We start from the raw sequence: 20,657 nt of genomic DNA on the forward strand, positions 1-20,657 counted from the left end.
TGTGCAATGCCAGGAGGTTCATCTGCTTAAATGAGAGGTGAAGTAGTTTGAAATGAACATGTCCTGCGACATTGGATAATCTTAAGTTCCAAGATGACTAAAATCAGCCCTCATTAAAACAACGTAAACTAAAAACATTATTTGAATCACATGTACAGAGTTATGTAGACTATTAAAAATACAAATTTAGCAGGCTGTACATACAGGTTTTTAATGGATGGTAATAATGGATAGTAATTGTATCAGTCCTGAGTCCTTATCTATCAGATAGATAAGAATTTTCCTTATCATTTGTATCCAGTACAAATGTACTTTAATGGCACATAAATTGTAATATAAATCTCAACTGAGCAAATAAGTGCTCAGGAGTGATAACAGCTCTTTAAATACCAGCATCACTAAACCACATCTAATCATACATTTTATTTAGAATATACAAGTTTCAAGTCTTACCAAACAACTACCATACAAGCATTGAGTTTGGATTAGAAGGGGCCTTTAACCTTCACACAGCCTCTGCATCTGTCTTTGCATTCTTTTAAACAAGCCTCTCTGCAGTGAAGCCCTGGAGCTGTGCCACACATTCCCAGTATTGCTCCTAGGTTGACAAAATGTGCATGTATGTACTGTAGTACTAGGACCAGGGCCATAGCTAGAGAATAAAAATATTGATGTGGGCCCCCACACCCCTCCATTAATATAATTTATTGTACAATATATGAGCATGGAGGCCCACATGTAATCTAATAGTGGTTTCTTAAAATATAACAAAACAGATAACAAATAAATGTAAATAAAAGGTTTTTACTGAACTTCAGTTGAAGAAAAATATTCAAATATAACATTATAGACAAAAACAAACTGAGAGCAAACAATAGACAAATCAGTAATGAACTTTGAAACAACTATGAAAATTATGCAAATGATTTTTATATGTATATCGATTTGAACTTTAACCCTTCATGACCTTTTACATCACTTCACCTAGGATGAACCAAAATCCCATTGTCTGACCTTTTTGTTGGCAAAGTCACTTATGACGTCTTTGAAGTCCAGCTGTCTGCTTAGTTGGCTTTCAATTGAAAGTCAGGCAAGGCTATTAAACCTTTCTTGAGTTTGTGTAGACCGGAGATAGTGTTTGACAAGCTTCAACTTGCTGAAAGCTCTTTCTGCACCAGAAACAGAGAGAGGTAGACTGCTGAAGATGCGCACTGCAACACACACCTCTCCAAAAATGCTCTGGAGCTGCATCCTGTAGATTAAATTCAGCAGGTCGAGGGGACTGACTGACTGAATTAAATAAAACCACTAAAATTACTCATTGTCTTAATTTTTAATAAAGATAATTTGGTACTGTATAATATATTTTAAATATATCCATCTAAGAGCAGTGTTGGATGCGTGTTTTCTCTAATATGATTAAATGCATCATTAGCAGACAGGTGCGTGACAATGTTACTTTTATATGTATAAGCGCTTTACACAATATAATGCTTACGACATGCGTCATGACTCGTATCCAGTTTTTCTTTTGCATGCCGGTAATAAAAAAAAAACCTGACAGTACGCGTCCGGCAGCAGTTTTCCCACAAAATTAAATCGGGCACCGAAATGACAACACAAAACTGTCGTAAAGTATGTCTTGATCGACTGGGATACAGCAGCTCTTTTGGCCTCCCTCAAAGCAGGGACTTTGGTTGAATCCTGAAAGATAGTAGTTCATTGCTATGGGACTGTTGAGGAGACAAAAACAAAATTTGAGAGTCCATGTGGGAAATAAAAACAAATATGCAAAACAAAGTTTCTTACTTTAAAGCAAAAAAAAGTGTAAAGTGTTTAAAGCAAAAAGTGTCTTATTTCTCAACATTTCAAATTTACTTCGGGAATAAAATAATCAGGGATCTTAAATGACCCAGATGTGCATCAGCAGTACTAGTAGCAAGAATTGCAGATCAGTTCCTCAAGTTGTAATACAAATGAACAGATGTCTGATCTATAATTAGAAAGATGTAACACTAGAGGAGATTTTCCCGCTGCTGGAGTTAAACAAGTATTCTAATCTTAACAAGAAAACAGCCTACTTCTACTTCAATTTTGATTTCTTTCATTCTTGGATTCATGAATATTTGATTTCTAGACTTTGTGTGACGAAAAACAGGGCATCAATTTTACTTGTGTGCTCAATATTTTAATATAGTTAGGGATAACACAACAGTTATCCCAAATAATTAAATATTTCAAAAATACTGAGAACATTCATCATTATAAAGCACATAAAAATGGTTGCCTGTGTTTTATGTTCTTTTTTATCATTCATTACCATTTTAATGTTTAGTTATTATTTATTATTAATTAGTTATTTACATTTTACAAAAAATGCTTACTTGAAGCAAAACAGAAATGCATGTTTATTTAATATTTGGAAGTCATGATCTCTATACTTACTGCTTGCTGATGTGAGAGAAGATTATTAGCGCAGCCCCCAAATACAAACACTTCTCCATTCAGACCTAAGCAGGCTGTGTGCCAAAGTCTTTCCCAAGACACAAACACACACATTAAAATAATGTAACATGAACAGTGTGTATATGATTTTAATTTAAATTCCTTGTCAAATTAATACAACAGAGACAAAAACCTTGGGCTTTTATTGTGGTTGTGTTTAAACTGCTTCCACTCGTTTGTGGTCACGCAATACAGCCATGCATCACCTACGGGAGACAAGCCGTCAAATAGTCCACTCTGAAATTAGGCGCATCTATACCTTTATACCGGGAGTCACTGTCGTATAATACTCACTAAGTGTTTCTCGATCAGTAGTGAAGCCTCCGAACAGAAAGATGTGTTCTGATGACACAGGTGTGAAAGAGTGCCATGATCGGCCAACTGGGCCTTGCTGAGGTACCAACCTAAAATAAGTGCATAAAAATGCATGAACAAATTCAGACTGTAAAAAGAAGTAAAAAGAGATCTATTTTATGTACCAGCTCACATTTCAGTCCATTCCCAGGTGTCCATGTTAATATAGTACAGGTCGTTTAGCCGATGATGCTGTCGAGAAATATATGCTCCTTAATGCAAAAATGAATTGAATAGAATTCTTCTCACATATTTGAGTTTTTAGATACCCACCATATATCGTCCACCAAAAACATAACCCCTGTTTCCCAGAGTAGCACAAGCATGGGCTGCACGTGGTGTTGGAGCATTTCCCTGCCACATACAAATAAACCAAAATCTAATTGTGGTTTATAAACCTCATTCAAGAAAAATACTTTTAAAAGAAAAGGAACAAGGGATTACTCCTTCAATCAAAATTCACATAAAGACTATCCAAAACAATTAAAATCCCAACACACCATCAGCAAGACAGAAATAAATACATACTACCTTTGTTTTGGGTTGACTCCAGGCTGACATTTCAAGGTTAAGAATGTGAATATGATTGTTCCAGCCCCGTGCTTGGTGGTTACCCTGGAAGAGCATCATCACATTTAAGCCTCTCACTATTATTTCTTCTTTTTATGTAACACTAAAACAGTTTTGCCTACCACAAGTGAATTTTCATCTAATTCAAACGTTCCTTGATGGTCTGCTTCTGCCTCATATCCATAGCCCCCAAAATACACCAGCCTGTGATTGCAAGAAACAGTTCAACAGAAACAATTGTAATGGATTTAAATTTTATGCCCATATAAAATATATATACAGTTATGTGGAAAAAAAAGAACACCCCTTTAAATATTATTCAGTTCTTTATTCAGAAATGTCAACATGTCAATTTTAATGTGTACCTGTTGTGATGTAACTGCTTGTAAACAACAAGAAAAAAACTTTGATTTCACTTTTTAAATCAAAATAAAATCAACAAAAATAATTATTTTAAGTAAGGAAAAAGTTAGGACACCATGTGCCCTAATAGCTGGTGTTTTCCGCTTTGGCTAAAATAACCTAATGAGCTTTTTCTCGTAGATGCAGAATTCTTTCAGCTGTGTGATTCTTCTATGCTCATCCTTTTTCAAATCACCCCACATAATCTCAATAAGACTTAGATCTGGCTTTTGACTTGGCCATTCCATAATTCTGTTTTTTACTTTTTGTTTTAAAAAGTGAGTCCTTGATAGATTTACTGATATGTTTTTGTCATGTTTCAAGGTCCAGTTAGATTTCAGCTTCAATTTTTTTTGACATATGCAATGTAGAAACCATGATGGGATGTGGTAGCACAGTGGTTAAGGTGTCGGGCTACTGATCGGAAGGTCATGGGTTCAAACCCCAGGTCCACCAAGCTGCCACTGCTGGGCCCCTGATCAAGGCCCTTAACCCTCAGTTGCTCAGTTGTAACTCACTCTGGATAAGGGTGTCTGCTATATGCCACAAACGTAAATAATTCAATTTAAGTTTATTTGTATAGCGCTTTTTACAATGGGCTTTGTCTCAAAGCAGCTTTACAGAACATAAACATAGAACAGAAGGAACTGCCTTAAATAACACTTCTACTTCCATGTTTCACAGTTGGTATGAGGTTCTTTTGAATAACATGCTGTATTTGGTTTACACCAAACATGTCCAATTTTATACTTACTCTTCCAAAGCACATTATTTGTGTCTTTTCCTTTGTCTCGGTGTTCTTTTGTAAACTTCATTCTTCAGGCTCACACTGCAATTTTGTTCACAATTTGGTCGTCTGATACAAATTTGGAAAATCCTAAAAGATTTCTAGAATACTAGAGTAAAATCTGTAGTCTTTGATCAATTGTTTGACGTGGTTACTAGCAGCCAATAAATGGCAGTTGCAATCTGTTTTTTTTCCAAAGAAGTTCTGGCAGTGTCAGAAGATTTCAGACACTTACCTGCAGTGTGACATCTACGATGAGCGCCAAAACAAGAACCAATAGGAGCACTGAACGGGATGACACACTTAGTGCAACAACTTTAAACCACCTCTGGGAAGATGTTGAAACCAGTCAGGTGGACAGTGCAGCAGGAAGAAAAACTAAAAATGCTATAGATTTTTTCGTTTGCTGCTACCTGCCATTTTAGCAAGAGAATGCAAGTCTGAACATGTCATGGACTGATGACATAAAACCCTAGACAAGTCTTCATGTGTGTCCGATGTTCACATCATGGCTGTTGTACAGTCAGACATGATGACAACTGAGATCCTACAGTGTGACATGGGGATCATGTCCATACAGATCAATATCCTTATGTTGTTGACTCTCAACTGCCTATTATAGTTTTACTTAATTTCACATAATAAGGTATGATAGCATAAATGAGGTATGATGAGCTCCCAACTTAAATTTGTTTTAAGGCATTATTGGTGTTATACTGCACCAACACAAGCTCTACTCAGGAGCCACTGCTGTTCAAAGATGATCCCATTACCACCATGTAGAACTGTGATGAATGCTAACCTGTTCTTGTACACCCAACAGCCTAATTTGTCTTTACATGTAGGGGCCAAACCCTTAAGGTCCTTCATTCTCTCCCACTGGAAGTCAGAGCACCTCAGAGGCATACGATAAACCTGAAAAATATGACAGAGGTGAAATATTAGATACATATTTAGGTATTAAAAACACTTGCAGCTGGATTGTAAACAGTCTTTTTACCCTGAACAAAATTTCTGCCATTAGTAATTAAAGCTTACTTAATGTTGTAGCATTCTTAATTGATATCTAATAAAATGGTATGTGGTTGGTTTTAGTAGAAAAATGATTAGTAATATTTAGTAAAATTTTGATTGTGCTGTTCTGTACTTTACTATTGAGATTAATCTCACTGCTAGCTGTAGGCAGAGTAATTAGATATAATCTTTATCGTGGCCATCACAAAAAGCAAGAGTTTACACTAGCAGTAAAATACACTGCGGATGCTATTACATTTTTAACAGTATTCCAAAAATATACTAAAAAGAAACAACAATGTAAGAATGCTGCAAATGAGGCACCTTAAGTGTGTAATCTAATGAACCAGAGTTAATGTATTCAATGGTAAAGAATTAAAAGCACTTTTTTATAAGGGCATCTGCCAAATGATGTAAATGTAGAAATAGAGAAAAAGAAATGGATGACATCATGCTTTTTAACAGTTAATTTTCTACCTAATTCGGCATATTTGGCATTTGACAAATGATTGTTATAAAATATGAGTTTGGGTTTTCAGTTTTTATTCCCTGGTATTTACATCTGCATAATCGAGACACAGGAGTTGCAAGCCAGTGACTTCTGTGCCGGACCCGGATAAATAGAGAGGGTTGTTTCAGGAATGGCATCCAAGAGCTCTCGTCATCAGCAGGATTGATTTTCAAACCTACATACGATTTCTCGCTCTCTAACTCTGTTAAACAATTGAACACAAATGGTTTTTGTAGCAGTATGAATGTGTCATTTTGACCATATATATATATGATGCAGTAAATAGTAAAATGAAACAACATTTCTCCAGGACCATGGTGCTACATAAAATGACAAAGCTACATAAAACAACACAGAGCTAAGGACTTAAATCCTAGTCACGTAAAAAAGTGCAACATGTGCAACCTATATCTGATTTCGTGGGAAGCTCAACACAGTTTGTCGTAATCTGGCCAAAGATGAACCTTTGCTTCATAAATAAATAAGTAAATAAATATTCATTTGAAAGCAGTATCTAACTGTACCGAATGCGCTGTTAAACTCATACAGTACCTTGACCATCGGGTCGGGTGCGGATATCTTATTCGGAGAAAATTATGGTGCTGGTTCGGTGACGTTTGAGATGATCCGCACATCTCTCTCAATATATATATATGTGTGTGTGTGTGTGTGTGTGTGTGTGTGGCAACATAAGCATACATTCTGAGACATTTTTTGGAAGTGCATAGACAAGACTAACAATAATGTTTCAAAATAACTCAACCAACTTTAGACGAATATTAGGTGTATTACTTTGTGCATACACATAGAACACAGACAAACAATCATTTATGTTACAGTCGTAAAGATTTTTAGCCATGCTGCTATATAAAAAGACAATAAAATAAATAATTCGAGAATTTGAATGTGCTGTGGACAATTATTGAAATACACACACCTTGGTCACAGAGGATAATTTGTTTTCATTTCACTATGTACTGTACCAGTTATATATGGTCAAATTGACAATAAATGCTTCCTAACTTATTTTAAGTGAAAGTGACATACAGCTAAGTACAGTGACCCATACTCAGAATTTGTTCTCTGCATTTAACCCATCCAAAGTGCACACACACAGCAGTGAACACACACCCGGAGCAGTGGACAGCCATTTATGCTGCGGCGCCTGGGGAGCAGTTGGGGGGTTTGGTGCCTTGCTCAAGGGCACCTCAGTCGTGGCCGCCCCGAGTCTTGAACCCACAACCTTTGGGTTACAAATCAGACTCTCTAACCATTAGGCCACGACTGCCGCTCACATGAAATATCTTAGCTCATGTCACATATAAGGGGAAATAACCTTACCAAATTACTATTTCCTCTAGCATGATGACCTCCAAAGAGATACAGAATGCCTTCCACACATACACCACAGCTGCCCGACATTGGGTTAGGGAGATCTCCTCCTGACAGCTGCCTTCTCCTGTAAATATACATGTTTCCGATTTGTTTCAGCATGTAAATCTGTGCTCCAAATTATATTGCATAAAAGGAAATTTGAACATTTATGTACAAGTATTTAGTCTACAACAATGTACCATTTTCCAGTTTCCATGTCGTATATCCAGATTTCTTGCTTTGGTAAGTACAAATCAAAGAACCCAGATGCTTCAGCATTCTGATTAATCAAATAAGAGACAGGCTTGTGATTTTTCTGGAAACACTGATGATGAACTTTATATACAACTGGCATGTTGATTTCCTCCACTTACCTTATATCCTCCCCAGACATACATACAGTTTCTGTCACACACTGCGATGTGACCACTGCGTTCTGCTGGAGTGTCTGAGATGGACTCTGAATCATCCCCGTCATCATCAGACCAGTTCAGTTCTCCCTGTTCATGCCTCTCTTCATTACTCGCTTCTTCATCCTTATCATCATTCAACTCTTCTTGGACATCCTGAATATCATCCTCCTGGTTTGCCATCCTTGCCTAGCTACAAAAACGACCAAAGAACATTGTTTCCTATGTTACAGGCAGAGGTGGGAAGTAACAGAGTAAAAATACTTCGTTACTGTACTTAAGTAAATTTTTCTGGTATCAGTACTTTACTCCACTATTTATTTTTCGGACAACTTTTTACTTTTACTCATTACATTTTTACATAAATATCTGTACTTTTGAAACATTTTCAAAACAGACTCGTTACTTTTAATATTATTTCTTCTCATTGAGCGCTGTTTCCAGCCTATCATCCTATCATTGTGCGGCTTTTTCACCACGTGACTGGTGTACTGTAATATTTACTGGCTATCAGACATAGACTAAGGATAGCGGAGCTAACAATGAGCAGCACGCCTACAAAAGGAATGGCTAATGTTAATTCAGAGGGAGTCACCGATGTTAAAATAACTAACAACGAGGACATTCCTGAACACACATGGCCATATATGAGGGAGATGTTTGAAATAATCGGCGTCAAAAAGGATTCCTGGCGAATGCGTTGCGAATTGTGTCAACCAGGGGCGGTTCTAGACCTTTTTTAGGGTGGCTTCAGCCCTCTGTCTGTAATCTCATCCACCTTAAAACTATAAGGATAATTTTTACTTTCATAACTAAACAATAAAAATTACGTTAAAATGCAGGACATGTCGTCGATGGGAAAGAAAATTATTTATCACTTTGATCAAAGAGCGATTTTTTTTTTACTTTGCTTTTATTCCAAACTTTTACGCGCGTGCGTTGTAGTCTTTCAAAAGTGCGTCTTCAGCTGTCTGCTTTATTTGAAAAAAAAAAAAAAAAAGCACAGGTACGCGCAGCGTGCACGCGCAGTGTGAGCTGGAGGCGTTTATCTATAAAGTTAATCGGCGAAAAGACGCAAAGACGGCAACCAAAAGCAATGAAATTTCATTATTCTTATTACCAGAGTTGTCATACATAATATAGAACTCTTCTTGTTTTAAATTCTCACTGAGGGCTAAGCCCCCTAAAGATGAAATCCTAGAACCCCTGGTGTCAACCCAAAAAACACAAAGTGCTTAATTTAATTAACATTAATTTTGTCATTTGTAAAACATCACAATAATTTTGAGTTGTTTTCAAGGACAGAGCTGGAATGTCCCTACAGTTTGGGATATGGCCTTGGTGATACACTTGGTATACATTATTTTCCAAAAGTATTGGGTTACCTGACCTTTCCTGCTATATGTGGTTGTTTTCTGATCTCATCCCTACTGAACACCTTTGGGATGAATGTGAACGCTGACTCCACCCTACCTCACCTACATCAGCGCCTGCCTTAACAATCTTGTGGCTGATGAACACAAATATCCATTAGCACACTCCAAAATTATATATTCATATACATACACACACGCACATTATTTTTTACATTATATATATATAGTAGTAGTAACGGCGAACGGAGCCCATACTTTACTTTAATTTGAGTAAGAGTGTAGTCACTACTTCTACTTTTACTGGAGTCTTTTAAAAAATGAGTATCTGTACTTATACTTGAGTAAAGGATGTGTCACCTCTGGTTACATGTCACTACTAATTAACAACCAACTCTCTTGTACATTTTAGTTCCCCTTTGCTCCAAAACACGACGTCTTTACTGTTAACATGAAACAAAACACAGCCGGTTGCGTCTCTGTTTTTATCTCAAGTAAAACCTAGAAACGAACAACCGAACGCGCACAAACAGGAACCGATTCAAACGACGCGTCACCTAATTAGCTGGAAACCTGCACAAAAGCTTGCAGCAAGGTTTTTTTTGTCTTATATACTGGGACAAATCATGGAAAATACTGAACAAGTTTTGTGTCAACAATAAAATTAAGGAGGTGTCTTACAAAATTCTACATAGGGTTTATCCTGTTAAACATGTTTTGGAAAGATTTAAGCTTAATATCTTATGCTTGCGAATTTTGCGGTCAGGAAAAGGAAACGATTTTGCATTTTATCTAAGACTTTTGGAAGGATATGGAAAATTATATTAGTAGAAAATTGGGTTGTGTGGTAGAAATTGGTGCATGTGAGGTGTTTTTTTATTTTGAGGGTGATAATTTGGAAAATAATGAACAATATATTATACAACTATTCATTGTATTAGGTAAGTACCATATATACAAAACAAAGTGGGCCCTTTGTAAACCAAATCTGTCCCATTTTATAAATGATTTCAAGTTATACAGTAATCTTCTGTAGAAAGTAAAAAACAAAAAAGCTCAGAAAACATGTGATATTTTAAAAGAATAAGTTTTTGTAACTTTTTTCCTTTCTTTTCCTTTTTTTCTGGTAGCCAATGTGACTGATACCTCTTGTTGTATGGCATTGAACAAAATGTGTATGTATGTTTGTCTTTTTGCAATAATAAAAAAAAACTCCGTTCGATCAGAAACACAATAAACGTCATGATACTCACGCGAACAGACGAAACTTCTGTGCTAATGTACTGAAAAACAAGGCCAGTTAATTCGGGACTTTCAGAGGAAGTGACTCCAGACCATAGATATCTACACATAGATGTCGCTTTGGGGTCCTAAAAATGCGTCAAAACCGAAGGAAACATAAAAAACAGACAGCAAGGGATTATATTTCACAAATGAGAATGTGTTTTATGATATTGAATGTTACGACATTATATTTCTGGTTACGTTGGTTTGTTTCAGTCCTTAATGACTGCAGCTAATCCACGCTTACCCATTAGTTTTTAGGAAAACCGAAAATGTATGTAGATTCCGAAGCTATTAATAAGGACATAAAAAATTGACCTATGCTTTTTTGCTTAAAGGTGAAGACCCAACTTTATGTATATTTTGTCAGATCTCCTTATCTGTCAAACATATTTTATTAGATTGTCCTGGACTTAACACAAGCAGAATGCTCTTTTATCAAGTTACTTCACTTAAGGACATATTTAATGACATTGTGCCTGAAAAGGGTTTGGATTTTTTTTATCTTATGTTAATTATAAAAATGTATAATATGACTTACTGTTTATATTTGTTTTGTATTTATTGTATTTATATGATGTTGGTGTTTTTGTAATAGAATTTTTGCCATGAAAATAGCTTTTGATTGCTGACATGGCATTAAAAAAAATAATCAGAATCTGAAACTGTTTGTAGATTCCCAAGTGATAAACAGAGACATCAGTCATGGACAAGTTGCGGGGACACTAAACACCTTTAAAAAAAAATAAAATAAAAAATGGTTAACTCAGCTGACGTCCTTGAAGAAAGTTTGGCAGTGTAACACACAAGTTCGGCCTCAAAGTCAAACTTTTTTTTTTTTTGGTTTATGTGACTTTATTACATACTTATTTAATGGGGTAAAAGTATTGCAGGAAACAAACAAACAAACAAACAAATAAAAGATTTAACAGTCTTTGGCACTTCAACTATCTAACTTCACATTATGTTCCTCTCAAATTTGTGATTTGCTTCCACTTGCAAATTGCTTTGTGTATATTTAATAAACCAATGCAATTTAAATGTTTAAATTAACATGTATAGTCACACCATTGTAGCAGTGTTCCATGCAGTAGGCTATAAGGTAAGTAGTGATTGTTTATTTAAAGTTTACTCAAGTGGAAGAATGTAATAAACTTACCAATAAACCAAATAAACTTACACCTACTAGCACTATGCATTATATTGTGAAAAAGTATCTCTTATAGTAGATTATCTTAATATCAAAACCTTAAATTTTCTCTGGATTTAATGATCTTTGGAAATGACCTTTGGAACAAACCAATAAAAAACTAGAAATCGCATTCATGACGATTTATGGTGATTTTATTTCTTTGCCTACATTGATGCTAATGCATTAAGAAGAGGAGGTCCCCTGTACCAAGATGGCGCCTCAATTGACGCATTCGTTCCAATGTACTGCCGTATACAGGCGACATCTAGTGTATATATCTATGACCCCAGACAACATTGAGCAATGATAGAGTCCAATTGTGAACGGTTTATGGCTGAAGAAACGAACACTAACGTACTAAAGAGTATGTCGCAATGCTGATTCTGGGCTATTTTCCCCCATGCTGCTTAGTGTGATAGTACAGATGCAGCGAAGTGGCTTTGCGCATGCGCAAGTAAACAGTTAAGCGCGGGAGAGTCGCCTTTCAAATAGTGATGGGAAGTTCGGTTCTTTTCCGCGAACCGGTTCTTTCGGACAGTTTGTTTTAATGAACCGGTTCAATAATCCATTTCACAAGTTCTTTCATGTCCTGACGTAATGACGTAATTCACAATGACGTCATGAAGTAAATTCCTTCATCCCACCGCTTCCGGCAGATATTAATACAATCAATCTAACACATTTGAAAAGTTATTTGTAATCATAACTTTAGTTGAATCCGTTTCTTAAATTTAAGTTTTTTTTATTTTTTATCCTCCTCAATTCTTTTAATAGACTTGTTCAATTCTTCTTTTATATCCTGAAGTTGTTTAAAGTTGTCTCGTTGATAGTCCTTAATCTCGTTAAGAATCTTTTCTATGCTAATTTGCTCTCTCCAATGTGCTCTGCCACAGGTCATGCTCATTTGTTCAGGTACATTTGGGTTGTCTTCATTGTCTTTTTTTTTTCATAGTCGACCCTTCCATAACTCTGTCAAAATTATTAAATTGTTAATATCTAGATCTTGGGCACAAATTTGACGTTATGAAGCCATTCATAAAGTATTTTAATAGGAAAAAAAAAGAATATTCAGATTACTCATTTAAAACCCAACGATTTGATAGAAAATGCTGTAGATAATATAACTGTTCTTCATCGGCACTTGTACATTTTACTCCCCTTCAGTAGACTGACTTTCTTTCCCCTTTATCTCTAAAATTCTAGAAAATCTCGTACAAAGCAGCTATGCTCTTACCCACATAGAAATAACATTTACAGAAAGTATCAGTTAGGATTTAGGGCACAGCATAGAGCCAGCACTGATTAAAATAATAAATGACCTGTTACTGGCTTCTGATCAGGGTTGTATCTCCTTGCTTGTGATACTTTATCTTAGTGCAGCTTGACCATGCTATTCCACTTGATAGGGTAAAAAATGTTGTTAGTGTTAAGTAGACAGTCCACTCTTGGCTCAGGCCTTAATATGCTAAGGTTATGTTTTAAATTGGGCATGTCTTTTTAGATAGATTCCTGCCCCAGTCATGTTTCCTGCCCCAGTCATGCTTCGGCCCAAGACTACATCTCACTATTATTTCTACTTGATCTTAGTGCTGCATTCAACACTATAGGTCACTATAGATTCTCCTAGATCGCTTACAGAATTACACAGATATTCAAGGTCAGGCTTTAAGTTGGTTTAGATCCTACCTGTCTAATCAATACCATTTTGTAGATTTGAATGAAGAATCATTCAGTTATTGCCAGTTAATTATGGGGTCCTTCAAGGATCAGTTTTAGTTTTAACATGGGATCAGCTTCCATTTTTATGCCGATATGCAGCTGTATATCTTTTCAAAACCAGATGAAATATCTACATTTTCTAGGTTAACCGAATGCTTTAAAGATATAAAAGATTGAATGACCTGTAACTTTCTACTGTTAAATTCTGATAAGACAGCACTTTTCTCACTTTATGTACATAAGTGATCAGTCATATATTCTGTATTCATATTTAATAGTCTGTATTATCCTGACTTGTATAGTATAGTGTTATGTCTGTACTTTTGAGAGTCACAAACAGCTGGAACCAAATTCCTTGTGTGTGTCAACACACTTGGCCAATACATCTGATTCTGATTTTGATTACTAGGTGGTTGTCCTGCATCTTCAATAAATAGGCTACAGTTAGTCCAAAATGCAGCTGCCAGAGTTCTTACCAGGACAAGAAAATATGATCATATATCTGCAATTTTATCATCTCTACACTAGCTACTTGTTTAGTTGTACTTACATATAAGGCTCTAAATGGTCAGATCCCATGTATCTACCAGTCTTCTGACATGCTATTCTTCACACTCTCTGAGATCACAAAACATCTAGTAGTTCCCAGAATATTAAAATCTACTAAAGGTGGTAGAGCGTTTTCATATTTAGCTCCCAAACTTTGGAATAGCAGACTGTAAATTTATAATCACACCCTCTAGTATCACCCAAATAAGGATGGGTTCCATTTTGAGTCTGGATCCTCTCAAGGTTTCTTCCTCTTCCATCTAAGGGAGTTTTTCCTTGCCACAATCACCTGCTCCTTAGACTTGCTCACTGGTGATAAATACAAACACATTTAAAAATTTGTCTAATATTAATCTTGTTTTATATTAATCTTTGTATAATATTAACCTTTGTATTATATTTCTTAGGTTCTGGAAAACTGCTTTGATACAATGTCCATTGTTAAAAGCACTAAACAAATAAATTTTAATTAAATTGAATTGAATTAAATATAAAACCGTCTCAAAGCCTGGGCTCAAGTTGTTCTGCTAGCCATAGCAAATCTTCCAGCACTTATGTGTTTTGTGTTTGGGTTTTGCGCTTCATGGAGGAGGGGTGGTGGCCTAGTCTATCGGACTGGATGCCATCTGTTAGAAAGTCCTTAATCCAGTGCCACATGGGTTGGGAAAGTCTAAGGCTGTCAAGTTTGGTGACTAATCTACTTGGGATGACAGTATTGATGACAGAGTTGAAGTCTAAGAAAAGCATCCTCACATTGTTCTCCTGATGTTCAAGATGGCTTAGTGCAGTGTGAAGAGCAGTGGCAATGGCATCTTCTGTGGATCTATTTGCTCTGAAGGGGAATTAATGAGGGTCAAAGGAGCAGTCTCTCAAAACACTTCAGGCAGGTTGGTATGCTGGATGTGGACTAGGATAGGTTGAAGATCTTGGTAAAGACAGCGGAGAGCTGTTTTGCACATTCCTTCAGAACCAGCCAACTTGGGTATACTGCTTTGAGAACATGCCTCACATCATGCTCCAGCACAATGATGTGGTTGTTGGAGACTAATGGAAACGTCAGAAGAGGCTTAGTTGGATATGTGCTGAATAACTTGCAAACCTGTCATGAGTTGTTGTTGGAAAAATGATCCTCAATTTTCCTCTTGTAGGCCGCTTTAGCCTCCTTGAAGCCTCTTTTTAGGCTGGCTCTCGCAGCACTATAAAGGGCCATGTCAAAAGACAAGGCGGTGTTTCGTGCCTTGAGGAGTGTTTTGACTTCCTTTGGGCTTCTGACTGGGGTACACCCTGATTTGATTTTACAGCGACATTGTAGAGTTATTTTATGGGGCACATATTGTTGATGTACACACCTTCAGGTATCAGGTATATATCACCACAGCCCTACAACTGTGAGGAAGCTCCTTCAGGTCAGGTATTAAGAGTCATTGTGTTAGGTTGAGCTTATTTTCAGAGGGTGGTGTATGTTGGAGTTAGGAGTATGGCTAGAGGTAGGAGTGCTCTAACTGTCCTAGATGTGGTGGTTATATTGTTCTAAAACTGCTCTTGATGTTTGAGTAGACTTTGTCCATCCAGAGTGTTTGTCCCTCGGGTGGCACATTTGATGTGTCGTTCAAACTTCAGATAAATTTCCTATAAATTCACAAAATTAAAGCCTCCGATCTAACATATCGGCTGTTTCAAGACTGTTGCTGTGCTCTGAATTAATAGCACTGAGCAAGGAGGCTAATGCTACACTGACATTAGCAGCTGGTGGGCTGCAAACAATAAACTCCTGTGGAAGGTAAACTGGCCTGGAATCAAATCATGTACTCCTAATCAGAAGACCAATGAATGGCTATAATTTTGGTGTTGTTGCACCAGCTGTTATGAATATAAAGTTACCCCCACCTTCCCTCTTACTAGAGCCTTCTTGTCTATCCCAACAAAATGCTGTGTGGCCTGCTAGCTCAATGGCTACGACTGAAATAAATGAGTGTAGCATGTCTCTCTTATCAACAGGATGCAACAGTCCTCAAATGAGTTTGTTTGCAGTGAGTTGTAGCTTTAATTAGTTCATTTTGTTGTTTATGGCATCTAATTAAAGTTGAAGGACTTGAATGCTTTTAAAAAGTACTCAAGCAGTTTAATGTTCACAAATTCTTAAAGTAATGAAAAAGGAGAAACATGAAATGTGTTTATGGATCCTGGATTTGTGAAGGTGATTTGGATCCAGAATTTATAATTAAAAAAAAAAAAAAAAAAAGGGAAAAAAAAAAATTGTCCAAGTATTTATTTAAATGATTAAAAACATACAGTATGTACAGAGACAAATGATATAGATGTAAAAGCTATATAAAATTTTATTTACATTGTGTAATGCATTAAAGTTTATTACAAGAAAAATACATTTCCTTTCATTCAGGAATTGGTCTGGTCCACCTTTGTGAACGCCTCATGAAGAGCAGCTACAGCAGAGGACTTTGTCATAGCGGTCTGTGTAACTGTAGATAGAGAACATCATGCAAGTTGTTAGAACTTATCAATTTTTTACAAAAATCTACAAAATAGTACTATGAAAGTTATAGCACTTAATCATCTAGGCAACACTGAAAAATCTATAAACCTGAAGTAATAGAAGCTAATAAATTGAAGCATGTTTTTCAGAAGGTGTATGGTACAGCATAGATGGGTGTGGCATTACTCAGTGATGGTGCAGACAGAGCAGCAGAGGCTGGAACAGCTGTTGCACTGCTGCATGCAGGCGGGACACGCAGGACGATCACACTGAGAGCATGATGTCCTCACTCCTGATGACCTCTGACACACAGCGCACACATTTGGAGTGGTCACATTGTCTGAGGAGACAACAGGAGATCAACAGCAACATCAATTAACTTGGCTTGAGCTAACAATAATCTATCAACATCCCGTTCATGGTAGAATTAACTCCTAAACAGGGTTTCAATAAACACCCCAAATAGACAAAAGTCTGGTAACCACACACGAAGCAGGTGTAAGCATAGAGGGGAAAAAAAAAAAAAATGAACACATTACACACATCAACAAGCACTACACTTGCATTCTTATTCATTTGCATATAATTTTTTAAGCCAATGACAATTGTGGACCCTACAATTTCATTTTTTACTTGATTACTAAATCAAAGTTTACTAAACATTTTACATACATGATTTTATTCTTGCAGAAATGATGCAAAGATAAACAAGTCTGGAGAATTTCTGGGGGAGGGGGAAATAAATAAACAGTCCTGAGTGGTGGCAGAAAAAGTTTGCCCATCTTCTGGAGAAAAGATTTTTAGTTTGACTCCCAATGCCACAGAGTCCAATAGTGTGACAGTGTCCATGCTCTCAGGTTAGAAAGGACCGCATACTCACGGTCCTCTCACTCTCTGCAACAATCACAAGCATCTGTGAGGTCATGCATGCAGAATAGCATTTTCCCTTGGGTACGCTGTCCTGTGACACTGTACAAGTTTGAAAGATGCAACTATTTACATGCCTACCCTGTTGGTAGCCGATATGTGATTGAGGAGTGTTAGCTAGTGAATGAGAACGGACAAGAAAAATATGGAAAATAATCTTTTTAAACCCAAACTAACACAACTAAGCATTAAAACACCATTAAATTTTACCTGACACTGCATTGGCTTTCTTCAGTTTCCCATCAAACCCAATCAGAGTCTGTCCCCGGAGTAGCAGCTGATTATTTGCAGGAGCCACAACACCCTGATTGGACCCCGACATGTCCACCTCAGAACGCCTCCCCTCTGCATCCACGTTCCAGATTCTCCCCATGACCGCTCGGGTGCCATTAAAAAGCAGGTTCTTGGTCTTTTCTACAGAGGGAACAAAAATACATTTATGCATTACAACAAGTTACACTGCAGTATACTTAATGCACTAATGCATTGACAAACTGCTTTATTTTGTCTTTGTGATAGAATGAGAAAAAAAAAATATAGCTATAGATGTAATAAAGATGAGACTAACTTCAAAAAATATATATGGGCTTTACACTTAAGTGATTACATCAGCACACAAACATTGTACAAGCTATGTGCACTATAAATACATACATCTCCCCTCAAATATCAATTTAGATTAAAATTAGCCTACGATAAAAATGCAAGCTAAATGTAAACCCCCCATTTGTTTTTGTGGCTTCAGACACTTCTAAGCTTAAAAGGATTGAGGCCCAAGCAACTCACCTGCTGATTGGTGGATTACGTACAAGTTTAAACTGCCGACCAATTAAAACCACAGGAGGCGGACTTACAGAATACAGGTAGGATAAAAAGTTGTTACGTACTTACAATGGCCGAACATACTTACACTAACAGCTCAGAATTTCACAAACCGAACGGGAAACACAAAGCTAAAGTGCAGCACAACTATACTGAACCACATTAAACGTAGTTTGAGCAAACTATCATGTTAGTGTGCGTATCTGGCTTAGTAAACACACTCACCGTAAACTTCCTGTCTGTACTTGTTCCCGAAAACTCCATGAAGCAGCTCCTTTTGTCCAACATGGACTTTATACTGCGTCGAAAACGAGTCGGCGAAAGGGCAGGACCTTTTGGGCATTTTGGGGGAAAATATGGGAAATAATCTGTACCAGAAAAACCACCACTAAACCTGCGCGGAAGGAAAACAACCCTCTCAGCACCAGACCCCCTCTCTCCTTTCCCGCGAAGTCACTCGGCGCTTTAATACAGCGCTCCGCGTATCCATTGGTGGAAAAAGCAGTAGCGCCCTCTCGCGGGTTGGCAGAATTACAGCGCGCTTTTGGCTGTTTATTACTCCATACCAGTAGGTGGCAGTAATTCACCAAACTGTTGTACACCGCCCACCGATCACCTCAATGTTATTTATGCCTCATTTTGAATTTATTTTATAATCTTATATATTTGGGTGAAAAATACTTTCTCTAGCAGTTGAGTGTCACATTTGAAAGAATCCTCAAGCTTCCTGCAATTTGATCTTAAATAAATAAATCGTTTAAAAATGTGTTTATAAAATATTAGACATAAATGGTTAATTAAATTATTATTATTATTATTATTATTATTATTATTATTATTATTATTATTATTATTATTATTATTATTATTACCATTATTGTTATTGTAATTATTATCAATAATAACAACAACAACAACAACAACAACAACAACAATAATAATAATAATAATAATAATAATAATAATAATAATAATAATACCAGCAAGGTGTTACTAATAAAATGCACAAGTTTAATTAAGCATATAAAAGCAGAATATTTGATAGTTTGGTGTTTTGGAACACTTTTGTGCTCTCCAGTCAGACTGGCTAAACCAAGAATGTTTTGACAAATGTTTGCTTCCTGGATAGTAAATTGAATTGCATTTCTCTACAGCAGACAACACCATTAGAGATGAGGGGCTGATAACATCAACAACAACATCTATGATGCAGCCATTCAGTTAAATAGGCTTGCCACCTTTTGAGCAGACAAGGACACTACAACATCTGCCAAGACTTGCACTGGGGTCTTGTGTGTTTACATCAGCACAATGGTGCATGAATGTGTTCATTCTCAGACCACATTTCATCCTGTCAACACAAACCTACTCATCACGCCTCCAGCTAGTTAAACTAGACACTAAACATATCAGAGCTTGGCCAGAGGGGGCTAATTCTGAACACCAGGACAGCTTTGAATGCACAGACTGAGTATCTTCAGAGAAGCAGCTACCACAATACAGCTACCAAAATACATGTACAGTGACTGGTTACATTACCAAGTACATTCATTATATCTCAGCACAAAAAAGGCATCACCACATGTTCTGTGTACAGAAGCCATGGTTTACAGCTGAGGTCCACCAACAGCTGTCTCTGACGAGCTAAACATACCACTCACAAGTTCCCAGTGTGACCAATTTTTCTTTCTAGACCTACTGTACCTGATCCATCGTTACACTCTACCCCTGATTGGAGTCTTGTCGCATGGTGGTGCAATCTGCTGAGGATAGATCTGCATGGACAGCCCGTGACCCATGGGACTGTTGTGGATAGAAGCACTTGGAGACTATCTTACCATCTTTGAACTGCCAAAGTGTCGGTCAGCTATGTTCTCAGGTCAGTGAACATTTGAAGACTGCAGGAAGAAATTCATTTTAAATCTATAATGAACTAATTTCTGACATTTGGCAGACATCCTTATCTAGAGTGACTTACATTTTTTTTTATCTCATTTTATACAATTGAGCAATTGAGGATTAAGAGCCTTGCTCAGGGCCCTAGAGGTGGTAGCTTAGTGGTCCCTGGAATTCAAATTCACAGCTTTCTGATCTGTAGTCCAACACCTTAATCAACAAGCTACCACATCCCCTCAAAGAACTCAAATTTGTACAGGTATGATATGATGAAGAAGCCTTGAAAGGAACCAGGCTCAGAAGAGAACCCATCCTTTTTTGACAGACACTGGGCAGTAAAGAATATAAATGTAAATCATTTAAATTTTTTGCTGTCCATTGCCACCATAAAAGGATCGATTCCCTTCTGAGCCTGGTTCCTTTCAAGGTTTCTTCTCATCATATCATCTCAAGGAATTTTTTCTTGCCACTTTT

General features: G+C 36.9%; 2 protein-coding genes across 3 annotated transcripts; both read right to left on the minus strand.

Moving 5' to 3' along the window:
• Positions 1-788: 788 nt before the first annotated feature.
• LOC113660304 (kelch domain-containing protein 2-like) lies at positions 789-10,699 on the minus strand. The gene is made up of 13 exons (XM_027173688.2): positions 10,554-10,699; positions 7,892-8,120; positions 7,718-7,797; positions 7,485-7,602; positions 5,421-5,533; positions 3,552-3,633; positions 3,391-3,474; positions 3,133-3,213; positions 2,993-3,051; positions 2,800-2,909; positions 2,639-2,711; positions 2,446-2,533; positions 789-1,733 (listed from the first exon to the last, which is right to left on the minus strand). Exons 2-13 carry the CDS (start codon positions 8,108-8,110, stop codon positions 1,680-1,682), a joined length of 1,161 nt encoding a protein of 386 aa, XP_027029489.2. The 5' UTR covers positions 8,111-8,120; positions 10,554-10,699; the 3' UTR covers positions 789-1,679.
• A 5,599-nt stretch (positions 10,700-16,298) lies between these two features.
• On the minus strand, positions 16,299-18,752 carry siva1 (SIVA1, apoptosis-inducing factor). Of its 2 annotated transcripts, none has more exons than XR_007144453.1 (4): positions 18,513-18,752; positions 17,676-17,879; positions 16,647-16,878; positions 16,299-16,524 (listed from the first exon to the last, which is right to left on the minus strand). XR_007144453.1 is itself a non-coding variant. In XM_027173612.2 (4 exons), the coding sequence occupies exons 1-4, from the start codon at positions 18,628-18,630 to the stop codon at positions 16,476-16,478; spliced, it is 525 nt and encodes a 174-aa protein (XP_027029413.1). In that variant the 5' UTR covers positions 18,631-18,751; the 3' UTR covers positions 16,299-16,475. The 2 variants fall into 2 exon arrangements, 1 of the variants encoding a protein (XP_027029413.1); XM_027173612.2 differs by having other exon boundaries at positions 16,725-16,878; positions 18,513-18,751.
• Positions 18,753-20,657: the final 1,905 nt, after the last annotated feature.

Source organism: Tachysurus fulvidraco, chromosome 12 (assembly GCF_022655615.1).
Source record: "Tachysurus fulvidraco isolate hzauxx_2018 chromosome 12, HZAU_PFXX_2.0, whole genome shotgun sequence".
NCBI classification, from domain to species: domain Eukaryota; kingdom Metazoa; phylum Chordata; class Actinopteri; order Siluriformes; family Bagridae; genus Tachysurus; species Tachysurus fulvidraco.

Coding starts and splice junctions, on each gene's coding strand:
- LOC113660304 (XM_027173688.2), bottom strand. CDS start 8,110: ATGGCAAACCAGGAGGATGATATTCAGGATGTCCAAGAAGAGTTGAAT. Junction 7,798..7,891: donor ATGTCTGGGGAGGATATAAG/GTAAGTGGAGGA, acceptor TTGATTAATCAG/AATGCTGAAGCATCTGGGTT. Junction 3,634..5,420: donor TGTTGGGTGTACAAGAACAG/GTTAGCATTCAT, acceptor TTGCAATCACAG/GCTGGTGTATTTTGGGGGCT.
- siva1 (XM_027173612.2), bottom strand. CDS start 18,630: ATGCCCAAAAGGTCCTGCCCTTTCGCCGACTCGTTTTCGACGCAGTAT. Junction 16,879..17,675: donor GAAAGCCAATGCAGTGTCAG/GTAAAATTTAAT, acceptor TTGTCTCCTCAG/ACAATGTGACCACTCCAAAT. Junction 16,525..16,724: donor TCTGTCTGCACCATCACTGA/GTAATGCCACAC, acceptor CTCTATCTACAG/TTACACAGACCGCTATGACA.